Source organism: Branchiostoma lanceolatum, chromosome 7, assembly GCF_035083965.1.
Source record: "Branchiostoma lanceolatum isolate klBraLanc5 chromosome 7, klBraLanc5.hap2, whole genome shotgun sequence".
Classification (NCBI taxonomy): Eukaryota; Metazoa; Chordata; class Leptocardii; order Amphioxiformes; family Branchiostomatidae; genus Branchiostoma; species Branchiostoma lanceolatum.
The window spans coordinates 18,200,108-18,222,310 of record NC_089728.1 but is presented as its reverse complement, the minus strand read 5'-3'; the positions used below and the strand labels follow the sequence as shown (position 1 = coordinate 18,222,310).

General features: G+C 40.9%; 2 protein-coding genes and 2 long non-coding RNA genes across 4 annotated transcripts; all 4 read right to left on the bottom strand.

Annotated features, from left to right (window-relative positions):
- Nucleotides 1-34: 34 nt before the first annotated feature.
- Nucleotides 35-1,899, bottom strand: LOC136438026 (uncharacterized). The gene is made up of 3 exons (XR_010756367.1): nucleotides 1,790-1,899; nucleotides 1,431-1,526; nucleotides 35-461 (listed from the first exon to the last, which is right to left on the bottom strand). It is a non-coding gene; the product is annotated as an uncharacterized lncRNA (long non-coding RNA).
- Nucleotides 1,900-3,339: 1,440 nt separating this feature from the next.
- Nucleotides 3,340-5,273, bottom strand: LOC136438027 (uncharacterized). The gene is made up of 3 exons (XR_010756368.1): nucleotides 5,173-5,273; nucleotides 3,649-3,740; nucleotides 3,340-3,425 (listed from the first exon to the last, which is right to left on the bottom strand). It is a non-coding gene; the product is annotated as an uncharacterized lncRNA (long non-coding RNA).
- Nucleotides 5,274-9,273: 4,000 nt separating this feature from the next.
- Nucleotides 9,274-11,058, bottom strand: LOC136438021 (ZP domain-containing protein-like). The gene is made up of 3 exons (XM_066432646.1): nucleotides 10,654-11,058; nucleotides 10,022-10,150; nucleotides 9,274-9,684 (listed from the first exon to the last, which is right to left on the bottom strand). The coding sequence occupies exons 1-3, from the start codon at nucleotides 10,823-10,825 to the stop codon at nucleotides 9,626-9,628; spliced, it is 360 nt and encodes a 119-aa protein (XP_066288743.1). The 5' UTR covers nucleotides 10,826-11,058; the 3' UTR covers nucleotides 9,274-9,625.
- Nucleotides 11,059-12,313: 1,255 nt separating this feature from the next.
- Nucleotides 12,314-21,433, bottom strand: LOC136438664 (fibrillin-1-like). Its single transcript, XM_066433578.1, has 15 exons — nucleotides 21,382-21,433; nucleotides 20,790-20,912; nucleotides 20,547-20,669; nucleotides 20,303-20,425; nucleotides 19,035-19,157; nucleotides 18,544-18,666; nucleotides 18,297-18,419; nucleotides 17,989-18,111; nucleotides 17,727-17,849; nucleotides 17,107-17,229; nucleotides 16,599-16,721; nucleotides 15,675-15,755; nucleotides 13,598-13,906; nucleotides 13,141-13,322; nucleotides 12,314-12,490 (listed from the first exon to the last, which is right to left on the bottom strand). Exons 1-15 carry the CDS (start codon nucleotides 21,431-21,433, stop codon nucleotides 12,314-12,316), a joined length of 2,031 nt encoding a protein of 676 aa, XP_066289675.1.
- Nucleotides 21,434-22,203: the final 770 nt, after the last annotated feature.

Below are 22,203 nucleotides of genomic sequence, written 5' to 3'. Positions count from 1 at the left end.
TACAACTTCTGACTATTGTCACTTACGATATCTGACAAAATAATCAAAAATCATTATTTCCGGATGTAATATTGTAAATTACAAAGGCTCGAAAAAATCATACAATCACCTGCTTCCATGAAGCGTAGCTCATGTGCATATGATATAAATAAATGTGATACTATCATCATGATATTTCAATTTATTTTCCATGTGTTTTAAATAAACTTGTTTCACATCAGGCATTGCTAACAGGACAGTTGTACAATTTGATTCTCTACGATTGACGCACGAGCGAAGCGAAACATAAGAGAATTCTACCTTAAACAGAGCGAAGACAAAACATGTCACTTAAGAGAAGCCACAGTCGGACTGCATTCCAGACTTTTGTCGATTGTTGAACTGATACTGATAGTTTCTTACTCTGGACATGTACATTTCGTGTACACAGTGTCATAACTGAATTCATCCATGGAATGTGTCTGTTGACAAAGCATAACATAGTAGTTAGCAGTCTACCATTTTAAAAGATCTTGTTTTGTTTCAACGATACGTTAAAATGTGTTGCAGTGCTAATGTTATAAAGTGCGTTTTTGAGGTGAAAAAAATTAGGGGAAAATTGCTAGGAAACTTGATTCGCCCGTTACCATGACAACAAGGAGTTTTGGTCTAAAAGAATGCTATTTTGAGGGGTTGTGGACCAAGTAATATCACTGTGAAAAATATGAGCCAAATCGATTTTTGACCCCTGCCACCATTGTTTGATCCTTACAGACAATTGCTCCTATTAAGTACAATCATGGCAAGATTTTGCTGCAATTGTTTAGGGCTGCGCCAATGTTTTAGATCCAACTGTTGTTCTGTACGATAAAACACATAGGAAGACTGATCATGTTGTCTTGTTAGCAGAAGACTATAGTTTTTCTATTGTTCTAATCACGGTCCTTATGGCTGTTATCATTTCGTTATCTCTACCGTCTAATGTTATCAGATCTAGAAGGCAGAGTGTACCGCCTAAAATTATCACTGTCGTCCACAAAGGGTTGAAATATAAACCCATGAAATAGATAGTGGCATGGTATAATTCGAATATAGGGTGCACGGTAAATCAGCTTTCTACGAACATTAAACTATTGTTAAATGCAACATTAAACTAAAAGTTCACTTGTCCAGTTCTTGCACATGTCCTTGTCTACCCCCCCTTTCTACCCTCTGTTTGCACGTACTTGTTACTAACGCGTAGCTGCTAATAATCCGCCGAAAGGCGGGCTGAGCAGTATCGTAGAAGAAGAAGAAGAAGAAGAGGCCATGCAAGTCTAGAAATTTAACATCGTCACATGCAGAACAACATTAGATATACTACCAACTGGAAACAGATTGTGTGTTACAAGAGTGTTGCAAACAACTACAGACCAAGACGACGATACACAGCTACATGTATAGTTACTTACGAGCTTCATCTGGTACCCAGTTATCTTGAAGATCATCTTGAAAGTGCCACGACTGTGTATAGTCATTGCTCCGTCACCCGTCATCTCAAAGGTGCTCTGAGACAACATCAAGAACATAAACAATGTGCAACGAGAAAAACGGCAAATTATATTGAGATATTTGTCATCTCCCTTCGTCACTACAGGCCAAGCAGTGTAATGTTATTTCTTTTGAGAGTAGTAAAGCAATTGTATCCCGATTACCTATTCTAGTTGCTGCCAAGAAATTGAGAGTGAATTTTATATCATCTTTACAAATGGTTGCCATTATTATATATACCTGTAGGAATTTGATATCACTACAAAATGTTTGTTTTTACCTGAAGGAATGAGCTTGGAGTTCTGAAGAGCTTGCACGTTTGATCTGTCTTGTCAAACGTAAAGGCTCTATCTCCCTGTGGTACATTGCCATACTAGAAAAAACAAACAGATTATCATCAAAGTAAAAAAATGAACCAATAACCCATCCTAAAATCGAGACGGTGGACTCCACAAGCAAATTGGACATTTCTTCATTGTAAAACGTAAAGGCTCTATCTCCCTGTGGTACATTGCCATACTAGAAAAAAAAACAGATTATCATCAAAGTAAAAAAAATTGAACCATTACCCCATCCTTAAATCGAGACGGGGGACTCCACAAGCTGTTTTGGACATTTATCGATATCGTCACCGTGCCGAAACTAATAGATTCATTCTTCGATGAACATTGGAGCTGCGCCGCCAGAACTGAGTCGGATGCTTTTCAGTGCTGATTTGAGCATTACATCACGATGGTCAAAAACCGGTCCAAAAATTCCCACTTGTGGGGCATGAATATTGATGATTATAACATGCCAATCACGCTTATCACCACTGGCAACTGTCCGTGATTGGTTTACGCTTATACAGGCGGACCGCAGTAATGTTTACCTTTCTATCTCCCCCCCTGTGGCTTTTGCCACGAACCGTCCTATTCATATGCGTACCTGTAGTCAATCTCAATTGTCCGTACATAGCACATTTTAACAATACCAAGTGTGGGCATGATTATTTCCAGCAAACTTTTGTTCATCTAGTGGTCAAAATGCCCATATGCAAGTGATACGAAGCAGGCGCGTGGCTGACAAAATCGAAAGGTTTGTGGTTTGACGGCCAGGCGGCAAAAATGATGATTAAAGATGGCGCCAGTGGGAACAGACTACTGTGATACGGGTCGAAGTTTCGCTGTGAGCATGATTGTTTTCTTCCTAAAATAGTAAACATGCCCACGTATTTGCTGTTACAGAATTTTTTCAATAAATCTATAATAATTTCAAAACATTTGACTCCATAACGAACCCAAACTGAGGCGTATGTGTTTCTTCCCAAGTTCTACGAGAACTACATTACGTCATTGGTCGTAATGACTCCACTTTAAACACTGTAACACAACATGTGCTCATTGTTGAAACCTGCTATCTGTCCATACATCTTTATTATTTTGATAGGGAACAATTATTCTAATCATAGCTCAATGACTTGTCTGATTGCTGCATTGTTATAAGAATCTAAGTCACCAACAAGTTCATATATACTTTGTATGTCCTCTGCAACAGATTCAACGCACACTACAGCCTTGATTCCCCATATACCTGGACCGCTTATTGTGGGTGTAGCTCCTGTTTTGCTTCAGGACCGAACTAAGTTATTGCTTCAAGACGTTATATTATTTTCTATCATTGTATATCATCATCCGGATTTTGCTTTGCTATTTGATGACCTGCATTCTATACTAATTGTAGATATGGTTGATTTTGTAATGTTATGTATTGTAGTGTTGATGATATTTCTAGTGTGTGGGAGGGCTCACGAATAAACGCACGAATAAAAAAATAAAGAAACAAATAAACCTTCCAGTTGGTGCCGTCTTCTGCCACTTTCATGTACGTCTTCATCCACTGTTCTTTTTCCTTGTCCATATCAGCCTCAGATCTACCTTTGAAGAAAACATCGATTTCTTAATCTTAATCAAAATGAATCTGTGGGACCGATAATTTACAGTAAGTAATACGACACCTATATCATAGTACAAACATGTACCCTACGAAAAAATACCAACTACAGAGAAGTTACTGTGTACATTTCAACATGTATGTTGTTGTAGCTATGTATTTGTTATGAAAACAGAAAATGGCATATATAGATACATAGATACATACCCCATTTGGCCATGTACAGTGCCTTCATCTTCTCAAATTCCAAACTAGACAGACACCATTTACCCGCAAACCGTTCCATCCTGTCGACGCTCCTGTAAATTGTATGATAAGATCTAAATATAATTTTTTTGTATGCAGAAAAACACAACAAATTTCTTTAACAGCTATGAACATATTGCGAAAAATCCCTGTACGTATTTCCTTCAAAACGTACCCTGGGAACCAGACAGTTCATCGGGCCTTTTAGCCAGTTCCTTTTAGCCGGTTCCTTCTCGCCAATTCCTTGGGCGGCCCAGAGCTCCAAGCCCGCCGATACCGTAATTAGCGCACCGGGGGAGTTCTAGCCCAGGCTACTCGGGAGGGCTGACTGTCTCGGGCCGCCGAAGAAAATCGCTGGCGGCCCTGCCATAGACTGGGCTCCCAGGATATTAAAAACATAGAGGGTGACCAAAATCAAACAATAAACGTGGCTCAGATAGTGTGTGGTAGTATATTTCCTGTACCAAAACTCACTGCAATGAGTTAAAAATATAGTGCCTACTTGTGTCATATGATAGTCATTGATCAAAATGGCGGAATCTTACGTGCAGCCGTAACGTTACGTGCCATGCACTATTATAGACTGGCCTTTGACTCCGTGTGAATTTCTGAAATATATTTCACATTCTGAAGTGATGATCTATACATAAATCGTAAGAAGGGAAATGACTGAAAACTTTTATACTGTTTTGAGAATGGCAACAGATGATAAGTAAGGCAAGTAACTATTCGAATCACAATCATTTTATGATTGCTTGTATTCTCAATCGCTTCGAGCCTAAGTTTGCGCAAGTGAAACATATTTCGAAAGGAACGCAACGAGCCCCCCCCCCCCCCAAGAAACTACATGATATTTACACCGGACAAACAAATCGGACATGTCGACCGGTACAACTGTTGGGAGCACATTTGAATGTTGCCATATGTTTTAGCTGATGACAACAGGGAGACTCACGTCAAATATTTTTTCCTGTTATTCATGTTTTAGTGTGTTGTCAAACATCTTATTTTTCATACTTTACGGTACAAGTGGCGTCTATAATGTAAGTTGTGCATAACTTGAGTTGGCCGCCACTTGTCTTTGTTCAAGTATTTGATTCTTCTTTGAACAAAAACAAAACAGGGAGATGTCTAGTACTGTCTACATGTGGTCCTATGACAGAACCACGCCACATCAGTAACTGATTATGAATCAACGAAGGGAAAGATCTCAAGTCTGTCCACAGCAGTTCTGACCAGACAAGCAGATAGTTCACATCTATTGATCTATACACTGGTGGCAGCGGTGGAAGTACCACCCTCCCACCACGGTACATAAATATTCAAGCTTACATGGCAAACTCAATCTGAGCACTCAACAACACCCCCTATTCGATATCAAGTGTGCAGTCCTTGACTGATATTTAAATTTGAAGCTATTTAAAAGTATTAGCTATCGATCTGTACGTGTTTAAGAAATTGTACAAACGAATTGAAGCAACTTACGATTCGAATCGATGTGTGACAATAAAGAGAGTGTTGTTCCACACGTCTGCTCTCTACCGAGGCTGAGATAAGTGTGACGTTTCCGTTAGTTTAAAACAACGAAAATATATAAGTACCGTCAACCTAGAAAAACAAACACGTAACCAAATATGGATATGGTGCCGCATATGTGACTCTGATTTGCAAACTTTTCAAACGTTTGCTTTATGCATAGTGTGAATTTATCACCGATTAAAGTAATCTAGTACTGTTACATGTTTTACACTATGTTAAGGCGCCTTGTCCGTTTTATCTATCCTAGTTAGTTGTTGCACGTTGGGATGTGTAACTGTGAGAATTTCCCATGCCCATCCTTTCGTTATCTCTGCCCTTAAAGAAGAGGGAACTGGCTCATTTCATCATGATTGTAAAGTTCAATTTATAATAAAAAAAATGTCGTTTTATGTAAATAGCAGTGGCAATGTTGCGTCTCAAAGTCAAGGGATTTCTACTATCCAAGACCAGAATATATTGAAGTGTTTCGGGAAGTATTCAGCTTGTCGGGATTCATGTCGTGTCCCGAGTAAGTTTCGTGTCAAAGGTCACACATAGCCGGAATGTAATCTCCAAGAAGATATGGGGTCCTTTTTTTTTAATGTCTCCTAGTGTTTGTCTCTAATGCCGCAAAACACGGGGAAAACACCAAGAGTTTGCATAGCTAGGCCAATAGTAGCAATATGGTTGAGTGGAGAGGACCCATTCTTTTGGCCAGGGTTAGGTTCGTACAGTAGCCATTGGGTGAGGGTTGTTGTGTTTGCTTTTGTGTACGTAATAGGTAGGTCTGCCCAGTGGCTATTGGGAAGGGTTTGTGTGTCTGCCTAGCTAGGTCCGTTCATAGGCATGGGGAGGGGATGTGTTTGCCTTAAGCTTAGGTCCCTATAGCTGCATGGAGGGGGGGGGTCTAGGTCCTTACAGTAGGTATTTGGGGAGGGAGGGTTCTCTGCCTATCTAGGTACGTCACAGTAGGCATGGCGGGGGGGGTGGTGACTGTGTGTTTACCAGAGGCTAGGTCCTACAGTAGGTAAGGGGGTTGGCCCGGTTGGCTGCGTGCTCTCGCCTGGCTAGATCCACGCAGTGGGTATGGGGGAGGAAGGATTGTCTGGGTCCATGCAGTATAGTAAGCAGGGGAGGGGGGGTGTTAACCTAACTAACAGTAAGCATTCGGGGGGAGTGCCTAGGTAGGTACCCATATTAGGCATGGGGGTAGGGGGTGTTTGCCTAGCTTGGGCGGTACGGTACTCATGACATGAGGGGAGGGAATGTTTTTGCCTAGCTAGGTCCGTACAGTAGGCATGGGCGTAGGAGTGAAGGGGCGGGGGTGGGGTGTTTTCCTGGCGAGGTTCGTAGAAGCCCTGGGGCCGGTGATGGGCTTGTGCTTTTGTCCGTCCAGCTAGGTCTGTCAAGTAGCCACGGGTACGGGGTAGTTTTTGCTATCTACCTGCTTCGGTCCCGGTACTGTAGCCATGGGAGGGAAGGGGGTGCTGTCGGCCGCCTAGGGCCGTGTGGTAACTGAAAAGGAGTAGGGTGGGGAGGGGGGCTTTTCTGTAGAAATGAACAAACTATAATAAGCAGATAAACACATGAATAGCACGGACACATTGATTTATACCAAACCTGCAGATTTATTGCTAAAAAGAACTTAGATGATATGTGAGTATACAATGCAATTCTTTAGCTGAAGAAGATGTACAAATCAGTCATTTCGGTACAGTCAAACCATGATCTTAACGTTCAGCACATACAGCTGTACGTATGTAATCTCAAAATTGCCTGATGTTCACTTCTTTACTTGTTTGCACAAACTGCTTGAGTCATGAGCTTTACGTATTGAATAAGCAATATCTTCATCAACATGTTACATTGCCTCTCACCTGCTCGTGCACCATAATAAAATTTCTCAATCTATGCTGTATGAATTAATTGATCATGTCATAACTTCTCTCCTTTTACAAATGCTGCATTTCTACTGCATACACCATATCAACTAGGCAAAGCTAATTGTTGAGAAAAGGAAATCACCTGCCTCAAGTTTGTATCTACTAAAAGTCCAATATAGTTCCCATATAAAATACAACACTTTACTATTCATAGGTGCTCTGAGATACATGTATATACTAGTAACTGTAATTTCTAGTTTTGTGTATTAGCAGAGTAGAAGACATATGATACAAACACATACGGTATCTCTAATTTTACAAAATGCTGCATTTCTATTGCTTACACCACGATGTCAACTTGCCACAACTCTTGTTGATAAAAGGAAATCGCACGCCTCAGGTTTGCCTCAACTAGAAGCTCAATAAAGCTTTCACATAAAGTACAACACTATTCAACTCGTAGGTGCTACTAGATATATAACTGTCAATTGTCGTTTGCATATTGGTCAACGAGCAAAATTGATATTATAAAAACACTTATAATATATATATATATAGGATATACACCGAGTATGAGTAAGAGGAAGAAGGGTGGTGGTAGGAAAAGAACGGAAAAGAGAGGCAGAAGAGGAGGGGATCCGGAAGAATGGGGGAAGGGAGTGGACAAATAGTGTAGAGAGAGGGTGGAGCAGCTTTAGATATAGTGACAAGTTATACTCAGAGATTGAAATTAGAATCACCAGTGATACGTGTGATAAATTGATCTAATCCACAATGTGTAACAGCCATTCAGAGGCTTTCCAAAAGCTTTCCCAGATCGTGTCATTTGTAGCATCGTTCCTTACGTTACGTTACGTTACGTTACGTTACGTTACGTTACATTACATTACGATGGTTGTTTACAGACACAATGGCCAACTTAATGTATGACTTTACTCTAAGACTTACAAAATGTCTGATTTTGCAGGGAAAATTGAGTTTGAAATAAACTGCAAAAATTATCATTCGTGATCATGAGGGCCAGGAGCTGCCATCTATTAGCAATTTAATGTGTACCAATCAAATCTTAAGATGCCTTAAGCTTTGCTTTGTTTCATGGTTGCTTTGTCGTTTCAATTTTAACTGTTACTAATATCATTTCTAGGTTCCTTAATGCAACTTTATTTTTTTCGTTTTATGTTTTGAAGGTTTGAAAAAAATACAGATTGCATTGACATTTTAGAATGGTTGAAGTCATTATTAATGTCCAAATTACTGTTAAATGTTATAAATTTGAAGCTGCGTGGTTAAAAAGACTATCTTAATTGCATTTTTCGTGTAACATGTTGGCAACATGTTGGCCACTATGTCTGTCACATTGTGTTCTGCAGGAATGGTATTTTTATGGTATAATGATATATAACTTTTTTTTTGTTTTTATTGGCTGACAACAGTTACCTTCACTTATGCTCTATAGGCCCTACTGTCTAAAGGGGATGATGTCATACAACGGACGGGTCATTATGTTTGATACTTGTCTTGCAAAGCCGTAGTCATTCTTTTGTGAAATCAATAGTTCAAAACCATATATTTTTTAGTGTGAAGGATTAGTGGGCTGCTGAAAATCTGGCTCTGTGTACCTATATTCTGCATCAAATGTTTCTTTACTTTTATATTCCTTCCATCATTTGGATGTTGTTGACCTTTTTTTCTTTGCGATGTGTCACGAATCTAGTTCACCAATTCTGAATGAATTTGTCTTCATAAAAACAATGCTTTTATCAATAACGTTTTGGAAAATGGTAATTCCCAAGGTGTTTCATTCGTTACATGTTGCAGGTATAAGTTTTCTCATAGCCTAAAAACATCTTAGTCGCTGAAAGAAACTCTCAAAAGTACTTCCCCTGGATACTGTGGTTGACAAGATATACTTGAAACAAGAAGATTTTCTTTTGGATTGTATCAGTAGTAAACAAAGATCCCTACATGTTGGTCGTACTTTCCAGGTTCACTGTTGTCAGCACTCCTATCTACGTTGTAATATGATTAATATATGCCTGTATATGTGTAATATCATGCAGCAAAATAGCGGAAAATCCAAGCGAAATTAAGTTCATATGTTTGTTATCATATCGGAAAGGTAAGCTGTAGTTACGTATAGATTTTGTACTGAAACATCTATGTTATAGATTGATGAATAAGAATAAATAGAGGCTTGATTGACAAAAGTTCATACAGTCAATAAAGACGTGTTGAGATTTAGAGAGTTATTTCGAAATTTCAAGATGAAATCTGACTCTTTCCCTCAATTTTTCAGGTCATAACAAACTCCTCTTACAAAAGGGCAGCTAATAGGTGATAGCTTTGTTCAATTGAAGAGCTGATACTAAGGGCTGACTAACCTTCTCCCCCCTACTGATACATTCAGTTCCAATTTTGTATTGGTTGTTATGTTTGAGGCAGGAGGAGAAGGTTAGGTAGCATTGCTAAATGTTTACAGATTGAAATAGTTGAAGGCTACATGGAGGAATAATATCTACTTAGGCCTGGTAGTAGCCTTAGATTTTGGTCTTGCAATTGTCTTTTCCGAAGACCTGAAAGGCGTAGTTTTCCACACCTGAAAAACAAACAAACAAAAATAACTTAGTCCTTAGAGCTGAACAGTGTAACGTACTCTTATTGATAAAAGATATTTAATAAGAGGAGAAAACGTAGGCGTTTACTAGTATGTGAAGGGCTACACTCAACCTTTGAATCAATATCTTTGTCATTTCAGCAGACAACGTAGCCCATCCCAAATCTCCGGCCTCTTCCAGGCCTCCCTACGGGGGCATAGATCGTAAAATTCTGCAAATGAAACCCTATGGTGGCCAACTTAAACTCCCCTCAATTGTTCTGCCTACAGCCGAAGTAGTCTGGTTGAGACTACCATATCGCTACCTTACTTGACTCACCGACAAAGTCCTTAGCCTGCGCCTTGGCACGCTTCCTCCTCACCAGGACCACGGCGACCACGAGCAGCAGGAGACCGGCCAGCCCCACGACCGCGCCGACTGCCACGCCAACAACGGGGATGTTGGAATCTACATGCAGAATCAAAGAGAACAAGAACTCACTGGTTACCCAATCTAAAAATGTATGTTATTTCAAAGGTGTCAGCAGGTAGAATAGCACCTGTTTGATAAATGATTTAATCGTATTGTATTACAAAGTAATTCATTAGCAATGTACAGAACTAGAATGAAATTCAGCTCAGCAATATAAAATATATACATGAAAGACGCTTAAGAGATGAGAAATCATTTATGTCTCTATGTAAGGCTATTGTTACATCAATATACAGTTCAAAGTGAAGCTTCTGAAACTACTGTGAAGGAAGTACTATCTGGGCTCAACATGCCTTTTTTTCTTAACTAACAAAGTAGAAGATCACCAAGAGTGCAATTCATCAACATAAAAAAATGTCATAAGTACTTAGAATCACCAGTTGTTGAAGCTAGCAAGTAATTTTACTTGAGAGCCATGGAACATCCATCATATCACTATAATTTGATTAGAAAGTCGCATCTTAGAAAGCATCCTTTACCTGCGTCTTGGTCCCTGAGGATCCTGAATGGCCCTTGAGTGACAGACTCCTGGAGGTCATTGCTACTGTCGCGTCGGACCCGGCCGTCTCCTCCCACGTCTCTGCGACGCCTGGCGGAGATGCAGCCCTGCCTGCACCTGGAGTTCAGGTCATCCTTCAGGCAGACCACCATGGTGCAATGCAGATACACCTGTTATGTAGAGAAGTAAGTAAGATAAGGCATTGATCAGGTTCCTAAAATATCCCATATTCTTCACTGCGTTCTTGCACATTATCATTCTGGATACCATGGCGATTTGGGCATTTACATGTACAGGAGATCCCATTAGGCTTGTGTGTAAATTAATGCAACATAAACAAGGAAATTGGTCAAGACAGTGTGAATATTTCAGCCTCAGCTTGTAAAATCATCAAAACAGAGCTATGTATTTGCAAAAAAAGGCATTATATGATAGAATATCGTTACAAAAGAAAAGTCCTCTTTCAGATGACATGTATTTATTAATGTTCTAAAGGTTTAAGGCAGTGAACATTATTGATGTATAGGTACCTTGTGAAGATTAAAGAAAGTAAACAATTGAAGGACATATCTAGAAGCTACTCATGCATAATCTGACATGTGGCTGATCAACCAACACCCACCATCACAGGCTCACCAGAACCTCACCACAGTCCCATCAATCATTGCACGAGGTCACGGCTTCATCCTCCCTGCAACCTCACATGTCAGGCCACCACCAAACCAATCCTTCCGCTGTTCCTCAACTGATCATATCAGTCTCATCACCACCTCACCAATACCTCGTATTATCCATCACCAAAGCAACCTTTATAGGTCCATTTCTTTTACCAGGTTGGAGTCAACAGAGTCTGGGAAGGTAAAGGCTTCGATGGAAAAGTACAGTGCCATGTCAGTAGAAAGGGTGCTGTCCCTCGTCAGGGTGGGGTCGATGTCACACCTGGAGGGGACAAAGACATCGTAGTGACATTCAGTTCGCTCCACGGGTCTGGAATTTTCACAAAGATTGCAATGAAAGAGGCAGAGGCAGATTGGTCTAAGACAAATTTAAGGGGAAAACAGTTCAGGGGCACGAACCCGTCCTGAATGATGGTGACTTTTGGCGAGTCGTCAGGGTCCATGGTGGGTGTAGAGACACAGTCCAGGGCAAACAACTCCATGTTACCCAGAGGTGATTGTACGCTCAGACCGTAGTGAATGCGGTCAGATGGCAATACCTGGCGACAATAAGAGGTATGGGTGGACCGATATTAAGACAACAACAAAGGAAAGTTTCTAATTGTTCCATGTTTACCATGTTGAAACCAATGTGGATGTTGTGATTCTGATAGAACACGGAGACAGATCATATTACTAGTATTCTACTGCAGTGCATCGATATGTACTCGCGTTTTACCATAATATAAGTACAGGGAAAGAGTGATCTTTTTCTACCTGGAGAGGAAAGTTATCGGACTTGTAGGTAGTGGTGAAGTCTGCGGACGTAAACATGTGCATCTCAAAGGTAAAGCTGTTGTTTGCATTCACAATCTGCACACTGTGAGGGAAAATGCACCAACATGTGACTATTGCCTCAGAAAGAAATTAGGATGTCACATGGGAATAGGACAAGGGAAAATCAGATGACCTAACCAGGAACACTTACCGAGGGGAGGGGATATTGTACAGAATGTCTTTTCCCTGTGAGACTTCGTACTGGCGGATAAACTCACACTGGAACCGTTTCCTGAAAGTCGTGCCTCTGACAGCGCCATTTTCATACGTCACTTGGTTGGCGATGATCTCGTTTATGAAGGTGAGTTTATCATGTGCCGAAGTCTACATAAAGTAAGCAAAAAAACAACCTATAGCATTACTTGTTCACTAGTCAAGATTTCTTCCAACACAAACAAAACATGCACGAGAGCTGTTCGATTCAGTCAAGATTTGCCCTGGCCTACTCTCGGTTGTTGTGGGAAACTGAAATTGCACTAGTGTAAGACATACGCCGAAGGGCGGTTGTACCAGCAATGTAGATACAGATAAGAGAAATTAAGTGCTATTTAGATCCAAGAACAGAAGATTCGGTCGGGATGATTCTGTATTGAACAGCCCTCAACACAAGAATTTCAATAGTTACAGATTAGGGAACTGTTTTCATTCGTATCATGCTGGTGAAACTAAAATGCTGCTGTGACGAGCTATGTATGTGACTCAATGGAAGTTTAAAGCAAACTTCTTCCGGCAGAAAGCTATGGCAGAGCATAATTATCTATTTTGCATTTCACACGAGTATGATAATCGCTCTCATTTGCATACAGAATCTGTATTTTTTGTAGGGTTGCATCAAGCCCCTACGACCACTGAGGTTACGGGACCTAAGTGAGTTAGTGTTAACGAGTGCATCAGTATCCTGAGAAGCTTGAAAGGATGATCACATCGATGGGAGAGGAACCATCCCAGACCATGCAGATCATAGTAATACTCACATTTTGAATGGTCCCACACTCTTGAAGACTAGTTCGTGCCGTCACATGTGTCGGACTTTCTGTAACTCGGCAGGTGTCGTCCAGCAGGTGCAGATTGTCCACAGACACACCTGGCAGGGCTGCTTTGGGGAGGGACAACTGCATCTGCTCCTGGCTACACAGGACGTTCACCTCCACTTCAGCTGTAGCAAAGGAATTATGCACTTATACTGTTTATAAGGTTACATCATATATTACTCTACCTGCTTCTGGTCCCATGTAACATTCACTTTTAACTTCTAACTGATGGCAGTGAGCCGCTTTACCTTCTGATTGCATATGGAATCCCACCAGTTTAAACTCGTGATGTATACAATAGAATAACTATTATTTCCTTTTCCCATTTTTTCTAATGGTATGCAATACAGCTTTCTTCAACCCTATTCCGCTATCTAAAATCCAACATCTAGGGACTAACCTGTTATCTGTGTCCCGCTGATTTCCCCGGTCTTCCTATCGTCCTCGCCAAAAGAAGTGACAGTGAATGTGTATTCTGTCTGTGCCCAGAGTCCCCGTACGGTGGCCGTGGTGTCGTTGGCTGAGGGCGGGGGGTGCAGGTCTTTGTGCGAGCCGCCTGTGTGCTTATACCGGACCCGGTATCCCGTTATCAAGAGGTCAGTCGGTGCCGTCCATGACAGCGAGACGTAATCTATCCCAACGTCGGTGAAGATCAAGTTAGACAGGCCTGGAACACGTGCCAGCTGAGAGTCTGCGGTCAGGCTCACTTCTATGACAATTAAAAATGTGGTAATGACTTTGTTTGGAATTCTTCCTATACAAGTAATAACATAATTGATAAAGCCTCCACTCCTATCAAATATGCATTCATCGATGAACTTTTATATATTAAGATCTTTTTGAACTCACGCGGCTCAATAGTGACAATCATTGGAGTTGGTGTCGATGGAGCTGCTGTGGTCGCTTTCGTTGTCACTTTGGTTACTGTGGTTTGTAAAAAGTGTTATTTAATAAAAAAGAAAACATTGAATGTATATAATCGTGAAGATCTCCACTCCTATCAAATGCGAAATTCACATTAACCCTCATCCGACCGTATGGGGTCCATTTGGCGTGTTTGAATGTGTGCCATATCAACATTTTTCGACGGAGAAAAAAATCCTTCTATGAGTTTGTTTATGTACATGTCTTCCAACTACTGAGCAATTTTCACCGGGATTGGCCAATTTTTGCGGAAGTTATACTCTAAAGTGTGCGTGTTGTCCGCTGGGGTCCAAACGGACCCCAGATGATTTCGCATTGTTTATTACGTAATTTGAAAGAAATTCCTTATAACATCCAAACGGTATAATACATCCTCACCAAATTTGCATGGAGTGATGTTCACGTAAAGTTTCAAAATTGCTGTAAATTGAGTGGCGTTATGACGTAATATGACGTATTTATGACGTCATCGATGTGATTTTATAGGCTAAATAGGAAAGTCCCGTAATATCGAAAGCTATTAAACAAAATAGAGTGTATTATTGATTTTAAGGTATGCCAAGGCATACAACGTCAATGGCGATTACGTTGACGTCAAAATGACGTCATAGAATGACGTCATGTGTTGTTAGCGATCCCTGGGATCCGCCATCTTGGTAGCCTGAGTGCCAACCTTTTTAGCTTCCGTACGCTACCCAAGCCCCGCTCCTCGCGGAGCTTGGGTAGCGCAGCGGAGCTAGGGTAGCGGACGGAAGCTAAAAAGGCTGGTACTCAGGCTACCATCTTGGATCGGCCATTTTGAAATCTTAAAATACATTTTTTTCCATTTATGACCCCAAATCACAAAAGAAAGAGACTGTTAACATTAATCTGAATGTTTCTGGTTAAGAAAATACCAGGTAGTGACGAATTTGAAGGCAAAAAGACTGTTTATACCTGAAATAATCGTCTTGTCCGCCATGTTGGATTTTGAGCGATTACGTCATCAAATTAGCATAAATTATGAATGATAAATCATGAAAGTTACATCTAATTGAATATGATGTTATACATGTTGGAAAACTAGTGTGGTTGAGAAAGAAAACCTGAGAAATATCATTGTTCTTGAAAAATTAGTGACTTCTTGTATAAAATGCCTGTCAGAAACCCGTTGCCATGGCAACAGGAAAAATGATAAACTTAAACTATTATCATGAAAGTGTTGCCAACTAAATTTTGGGAAAAGTCACCAAGTTTGGTAGTGCTAGAACACGTCGTTTGGCAGTTAAACGATGTCAAAGTTGGCGCCTGAACTTTTAGTCCCCCCAGTCTAGATATACGGTTAAAGGAAAATGCGATTCTCCTCATTTTCTGCATAAATTATGATAATGAGCATTAATCATCAACACCAAAACTTGTCCAAATATTCTCCATAGACTAATGAAACAGGATGTACACAATAACTACAATAAGATCCACCAGAAATATATTTAGGGGCAAAGCAAAATGGGGTCAGTTTGGACCCCATACGGCCAGATTCGTCGCAAAAATGTGTCGGTCATTTGTGAACTTACTTGACTCAGTAGTTACAATCATTCTAGCTGGTGTCGCTGGAGCTGCTGTGCTTTCGGCCGCTGCGGTTGTCCCTGCGTTTTCTGTAATTTATAAAAATCGTTCTTTAATACACAAAAATACATACTAATGCACTGACATGTAATAAGTTAAGTCACCACACCTGCCAAATGCCAAATTCACATTAGGAAGGAGATAATATAATCATTTATAAAATCACGGGGCTCAGTAGTGACAATGGTCGGAGTTGGGGTCGTTGGGACTTCTGTGCTTTCGAATTCGGCCGCTGTAACTGCAATTGCTGTGGTTTATAAAAAGTGTTGCTAGATACACCTTCCCATTTTGTGATTACAATCTTCGTCAAGTTTTTACTCAATTGAATGCACTGCAGGAGACTGCCACAAACATAGGTTTACAAAGCATCCCACCAGGGCTTTTCGTACCACAGATCGCGGGAAGCCAGCCCCCGCATCCCCCCACCCCCCGGCACTGAAAAGACCAGATCGTGAATTACACTTGACCTTCGACCTTGCATAATCTTCGACCTTGGAACGTCCAACAATAAGATACATAACGGAGGGGGGCAAGGAGCAAGTTTCTGACTTAAGCTCTTAGGCAGGTTGGCAGGAAGGGAAGCATTTTACGGTTATCATTTATGATTTATTTCTTTTAGTTAGCAACATCGGTGCATGTTTTCAAATTGCAGTCTCCATTCCTGGTCGTCACATTACTGTTAATGGAAAGAACAGAATATATGACAGTAGAATGTGTATATAGAGGTTTACAGGGAAGTACACATAGCACGACAATACACGAGTCGTTTCAATTGTTCATTCATATTAGAACTTTTGAAACTTCTATGATGCCTTCAACAGATGGCAGGTCTTCCTGGTCAATGTTGTATCAAAATATTCAACTTTTCTCACCTGTGCAGACTGTCCCATTTCCAAAGTAACCAGAATGACACGTGCAACTGAAGGAACCGGGGGTGTTCGTACAGTTAGCATTGTCATCACAGTTGTCGATGTTTTCCGCACACTCATCTTCATCTGGAAAATGGTAAGCAATTTCGTATCAGTGTCATGTTTATTTGCTCTCATTTATTCATCTTTGAAGTAGTGGTACCGTATTGTCTTCTATGTATTTGAGGGATGATAAGACAGTTGCCAAATTGATATGAATGTATACCTTTATTGTGAATGCATAACACTTTTGGAGCTTTCATGCAAAATCATCATACAAAAGCTATCCACCACTCAATCTTTAGCAACAGAACACAGTATTAGCACTTCCTTAACAAGAGACCTCACGAGGTTCCGCTACAATACTGTCTCCCCGACACTAACCGTCCTAGCAAATGTCATGAGGGTACATTCACAGACGAAACTGAAAACATAACCTGAGGAAGGTAAAGGTTAATGAAGACTTCCATACCAGAACAGGTGACACCGTCGCCACTGTAGCCTGAGTTACAGGCACAATCAAAACCACCAGCTGTGTTGGAACAGGAGGCTCGGGCGCTACAGTTGTCGGTGCCAGCCGTACATTCATCGATATCTGTGGGAACACATGAGAATTAGAATTTAATTCAGGCAATAGAATATTTTTTTAGAATTTAGTTCTATGGTCTGATTTACCTTTAACTGAAGCAAACTGAACAAACTGTTGTTTTATAGTCTATGATACTTTATTTTACAATCGGAAAAAAACTGCATCAAAATCTGTTAACACGCTGTATATGCAAGGAGTGTCGAGTAGGAAATGTACACGTCCATACCAGTGCAATTGAAACCGTCACCGCTGTAGCCTGAGTTACAATCACAGGTAAAACCACCGGCTGTGTTGGAACAGGAGGCTTGGGTGCTGCAGTTGTCGGTGCCAGCCATACATTCATCGATGTCTGTACGAAGACACGGGAATTAGAAATGACTTTTGGAAATGAAATCATGCAATAAAGGTCCCTACAATATGTATGCCTGCATCATGATACACCGTATCAGGAATCGAATTTTACGAAAACTAAAGAATTAAGAAGAAAATGTTCTCTTCAATACCAGTACAGGTGACACCGTTGCCGTTGTAGCCTGAATCACAGGCACATGTGAAGCTACCAGCTGTATTGGAACAGGAGGCTTTGGGACTGCAGTTGTCGGTACCAGCCGTACATTCGTTGATATCTGTAGAAACACCTATGAATTAGCTTTAACAATGGATTTTTTTCTGACCAACGTTCTTGTCGACACACGGTTACGTACTTCGAGAACCAAACTGTATGGAATTAAAACAAGAAAAAAAACGAAAGGTATACTTCCATACCAGTACAGGTGACACCGTTGCCGCTGTAGCCTGAGTCACAGTCACACGTGAAGCCACCAGCTGTGTTGGAACAGGAGGCTCGGGGACTGCAGTTGTCGGTACCGGCAGCACATTCGTTGATATCTGTAGAAAAACATAAAATTTAGCTTTTATAATTGAATCTTCTTACCAACGTTCTCAATGACACACGGTTACTTACCTCGCTTTGATGATGATTTTGAGAAAAAATGGACAAGAGAAAGAGATGATAGAACTAAAACAAACTGTTAAAAATTAACAATAAGCCAAAATAAAGTATACCACAATACCAGTACAGGTGACGCCGTTGCCGCTGTAGCCTGATTTACATGCACATGTGAAGCCACCAGCTGTGTTGTCACATATGGCCTTGGGACTGCAGTTGTCGGTACCAGCCGTACATTCGTTGATATCTGTAGAAACACCTAGGAATTAGCTTTAACAAAGGCCATTTATTCTAACCAACGTTCTTTTTGACACACGGTTACGTATCTCTAGAACCATACAGTATGATATAGTTAAGGCACACATCCATACCAGTACAGGTGACGCCGTTGCCGCTGTAGCCTGAGTTGCAGGCACATGTGAAGCCACCAGCTGTATTGGCACAGGTGGCTTTGGGACTGCAGTTGTCGGTACCGGCAGCACATTCGTTGATGTCTGCAGAAAACATAAAATTTAGCTTTTATAATTGCTTTTTTCTTACCAACATTAACGTTCTCAATGACACACGGTTACTTACCTCTAAAACCATAAAGTATGATAGTAAAGGCACACTTCCATACCGGTACAAGTGACACCGTTGCCGCTGTAGCCTGAGTTACAATCACATGTGAAGCCACCAACTGTATTTGCACAGGTGGCTTTGGGACTGCAGTTGTCGGTACCGGCAGCACATTCATTGATATCTGTAGAGAAACATGAAATTCAGCTTTTATAATTGCCTTCTTCTTACCAACGTTCTCAATGACACAAGGTTACTTAACTCTAAAACCATACAGTACGATAGTAAAGGTACACATCCATACCAGTACAGGTGACGCCGTTGCCGCTGTAGCCTGAGCCACAGGCGCAAGTGAAGCCACCAGCCGTGTTGGAACAAGTCGCTTTGGGGCTGCAGTTGTCGGTATCAGCCGTACATTCGTTGATATCTGTTTAAACACTTGGGAATTAGCTTTAACAAAGGCCATTTATTCTTACCAATGTTCTTTTTGACACACGATCATCATTAAGTACCTCTTGAACAAGACAATTTCAAAGTAAAGCAAGAACGAAAGCTACGCATCCATACCAGTACAAGAGACACCGTTGCCGCTGTAGCCTGAGTTACAGACACATGTGAAGCCACCAGCTGTGTTGGAACAGGAGGCTTTGGGACTGCAGTTGTCGGTTCCATCCGTACATTCGTTGGTATCTGTAGAAAAGCATAAAATTTACCCTTGAGAATGGCGTTTTGTTGCTTTGATGATTACTTTACAAATGCATGATTGCATCTTGTGCAAAAATGTACAACAGAAAGAAGAGATAAAATAGAAACAAGAGCTTCTAAAAAGCTGGCCGTGCGACCTCATTTTGGAGGGATAGTTTGTGAAATGACTACAATAGCTGTCAGCCTGCACTGGTACTGCATGGTCGTGTGCAGATAGACAGTTTGGGACAATGGTACTAGTCATCGGTTGAAATGAAGTGCTATGTTGTGTTTTATTCAGTTTTGTGAAGTTTAATATGTAATAAACTGTTTTTCAAGTTAGCTTCAATTTATGTTATTGCAATGTGTGTAGCTTTTTTTATACGTTAAAGCAACTGAGAAAGTGTCTGACCATTTTTGGGGATATGAATTGGGGTAACTAAGTAGCCTGACGCGGTAGAGAGGCCAGGTAGACAGGTCAGCTAGCCAGGCTAGGTAGACAGCCCAGCCTTTTCGTAAAACCCCCCGTATCGTACGTTCGCTGAGAGTAAAAACCGTCATGCTTTGCGACTATCCCGCCCCGGGACAACGAACTGTTGTGCAATTTAAGCAAGGCATTTTTTAAGATTCAAGTTCATTGCAATACATAAACGTTTAGGTAAACTGTAAATATGTTTAGCACATCGTTTGCACGGTTAAATATCAAATTACATTGCAACATTTTGCAACCGTAGAGCATTTTGTATCTTGGGCCCACAGAAGAAAGTGTACGAGTCGGGCTGGCGTGTCTGGCAGGTATGAATGTCTAGGCATGCACCCGCCCAAACTAAGACCGTGCCATAGCCATTAGAAATTAACAAGGAAGAAAAATAAATTGTTCAACCATACCAGTACAGGTGACACCGTTGCCGCTGTAGCCTGAGTTACAGACACATATGAAGCCATCGGCAGTGTTGGTACAGGTGGCTTTGGGACTGCAGTTGTCGGTACCGGCAGCACATTCGTTGATATCTGTAGAAAGGCATGAAAGTTAGCATTTATAAGTGCCTTTTCTATTACCAACGTTCTCAATGACACACGGATACGTACATCTAGAACCATACAGTATGATAGTAAAGGCACACTTCCATACCAGTACAGGTGACGCCGTCACCGCTGTAGCCTGAGTCACAGTCACATGTGAAGCCACCGGCTGTATTGGCACAGGTGGCTTTGGGACTGCAGTTGTCAGTACCGTCAGCACATTCGTTGATATCTGTAGAAAAACATGAAAATTAGCTATTAAACTTGCCTTTTTCTTACTAACGTTCTCAATGACACACGGTTACGTACCTCTAGAACCATACAGTATGATAGCAAAGGCACACATCCATACCAGTACAGGTGATGCCGTCACCGTTGTAGCCTGAGATACATGCACACGTGAAGCCACCGACTGTGTTGGTACATATGGCTTTGGCACTGCAGTTGTCGGTACCAGACGTACATTCGTTGATATCTGTTTGAAAGCAAAAAAATCGGCTTTAGGAATAAATGTTTTTACTTGGATGAAACTTTTGCAAATACATGATTGCATTTTGTACCAAAATGTGTAAAACGAAAGAAAATACTAAAACTGTATAACAAGGTAAGAATAAAGTAAACCTCCATACCAGTACAGGTGACGCCGTCACCGTTATAGCCTGAGATACATGCACATGTGAAGCCACCAGCTGTGTTGGAACATATGGCTTTGGGACTGCAGTTGTCGGTACCAGCCGTACATTCGTTGATATCTATAGAAACACCTATGAATTAGCTTTAACAATTGCTTTTCTCAGACCAACGTTCTTTATGACACATTATTTTTGGAACCGAACGGTATGAAAATAAAGCAAGAAGAAGAACGAAAGGTATACTTCCTTACCAGTACAGACGACGCCGTTGCCACTGTAGCCTGAGTTACAGGCACATATAAAGCCACCGACTGTGTTTGTACAGGAGGCTTGTGGACTGCAGTTGTCGGTACCGGCAGCACATTCGTTGATATCTATAGAAGGACCAAAACATTAGTTTAACAAAGTTTGGTTCTGACCATGTAGTTCTTTTCAACACACTGTTACGTGTCTCTAGAACCAAACTGTTTGAAAGTAAACAAGAACAAAAAGGACGCATCCATACCAGTACAGGTGACACCGTTTCCGTTGTAGCCTGAGTTGCAGGCACATGTGAAGCCACCAACTGTATTGGTACATGAGGCTTTGGGACTGCAGTTGTCGGTACCAGACGTACATTCGTTGATATCTGTAGAAAAACATAAGATTGTCTTTGAGAATGATATTTGGTCACTGTGATAAAATTTTACGAAAGCAAGATTGCATTTTGAAACAAACTGTACAAAGGAAAGACAAGAAAAGGAAATATTCAACAAGTTGAAAAGGCGGCAAAAATATAGTACACTTCCACACCAGTGCAGATGACGCCGTTTCCGCTGTAGCCTGAGTTACAGACACATGTAAAACCACCAGCTGTGTTGGAACAGGAGGCTTTCAGACTGCAGTTGTCGGCACCAGACGTACATTCGTTGATATCTGTTTGTTTGGAAAGCAAAGACATTAGCATTGGGAAAGACGTTTTGTGACTGTTCACGTTATAAGGATTTAACGAATGCAATATAATATCTAGCACCTGAATGTTCGAAATCAAGAAAGAAGTTCTGCAACCTTATCTATTTCTACAACTTAATTTGTGGAATGACTTTTACAACTTTTATAATGATGATGATGACTTACGTATTGTTCCTTATTGAT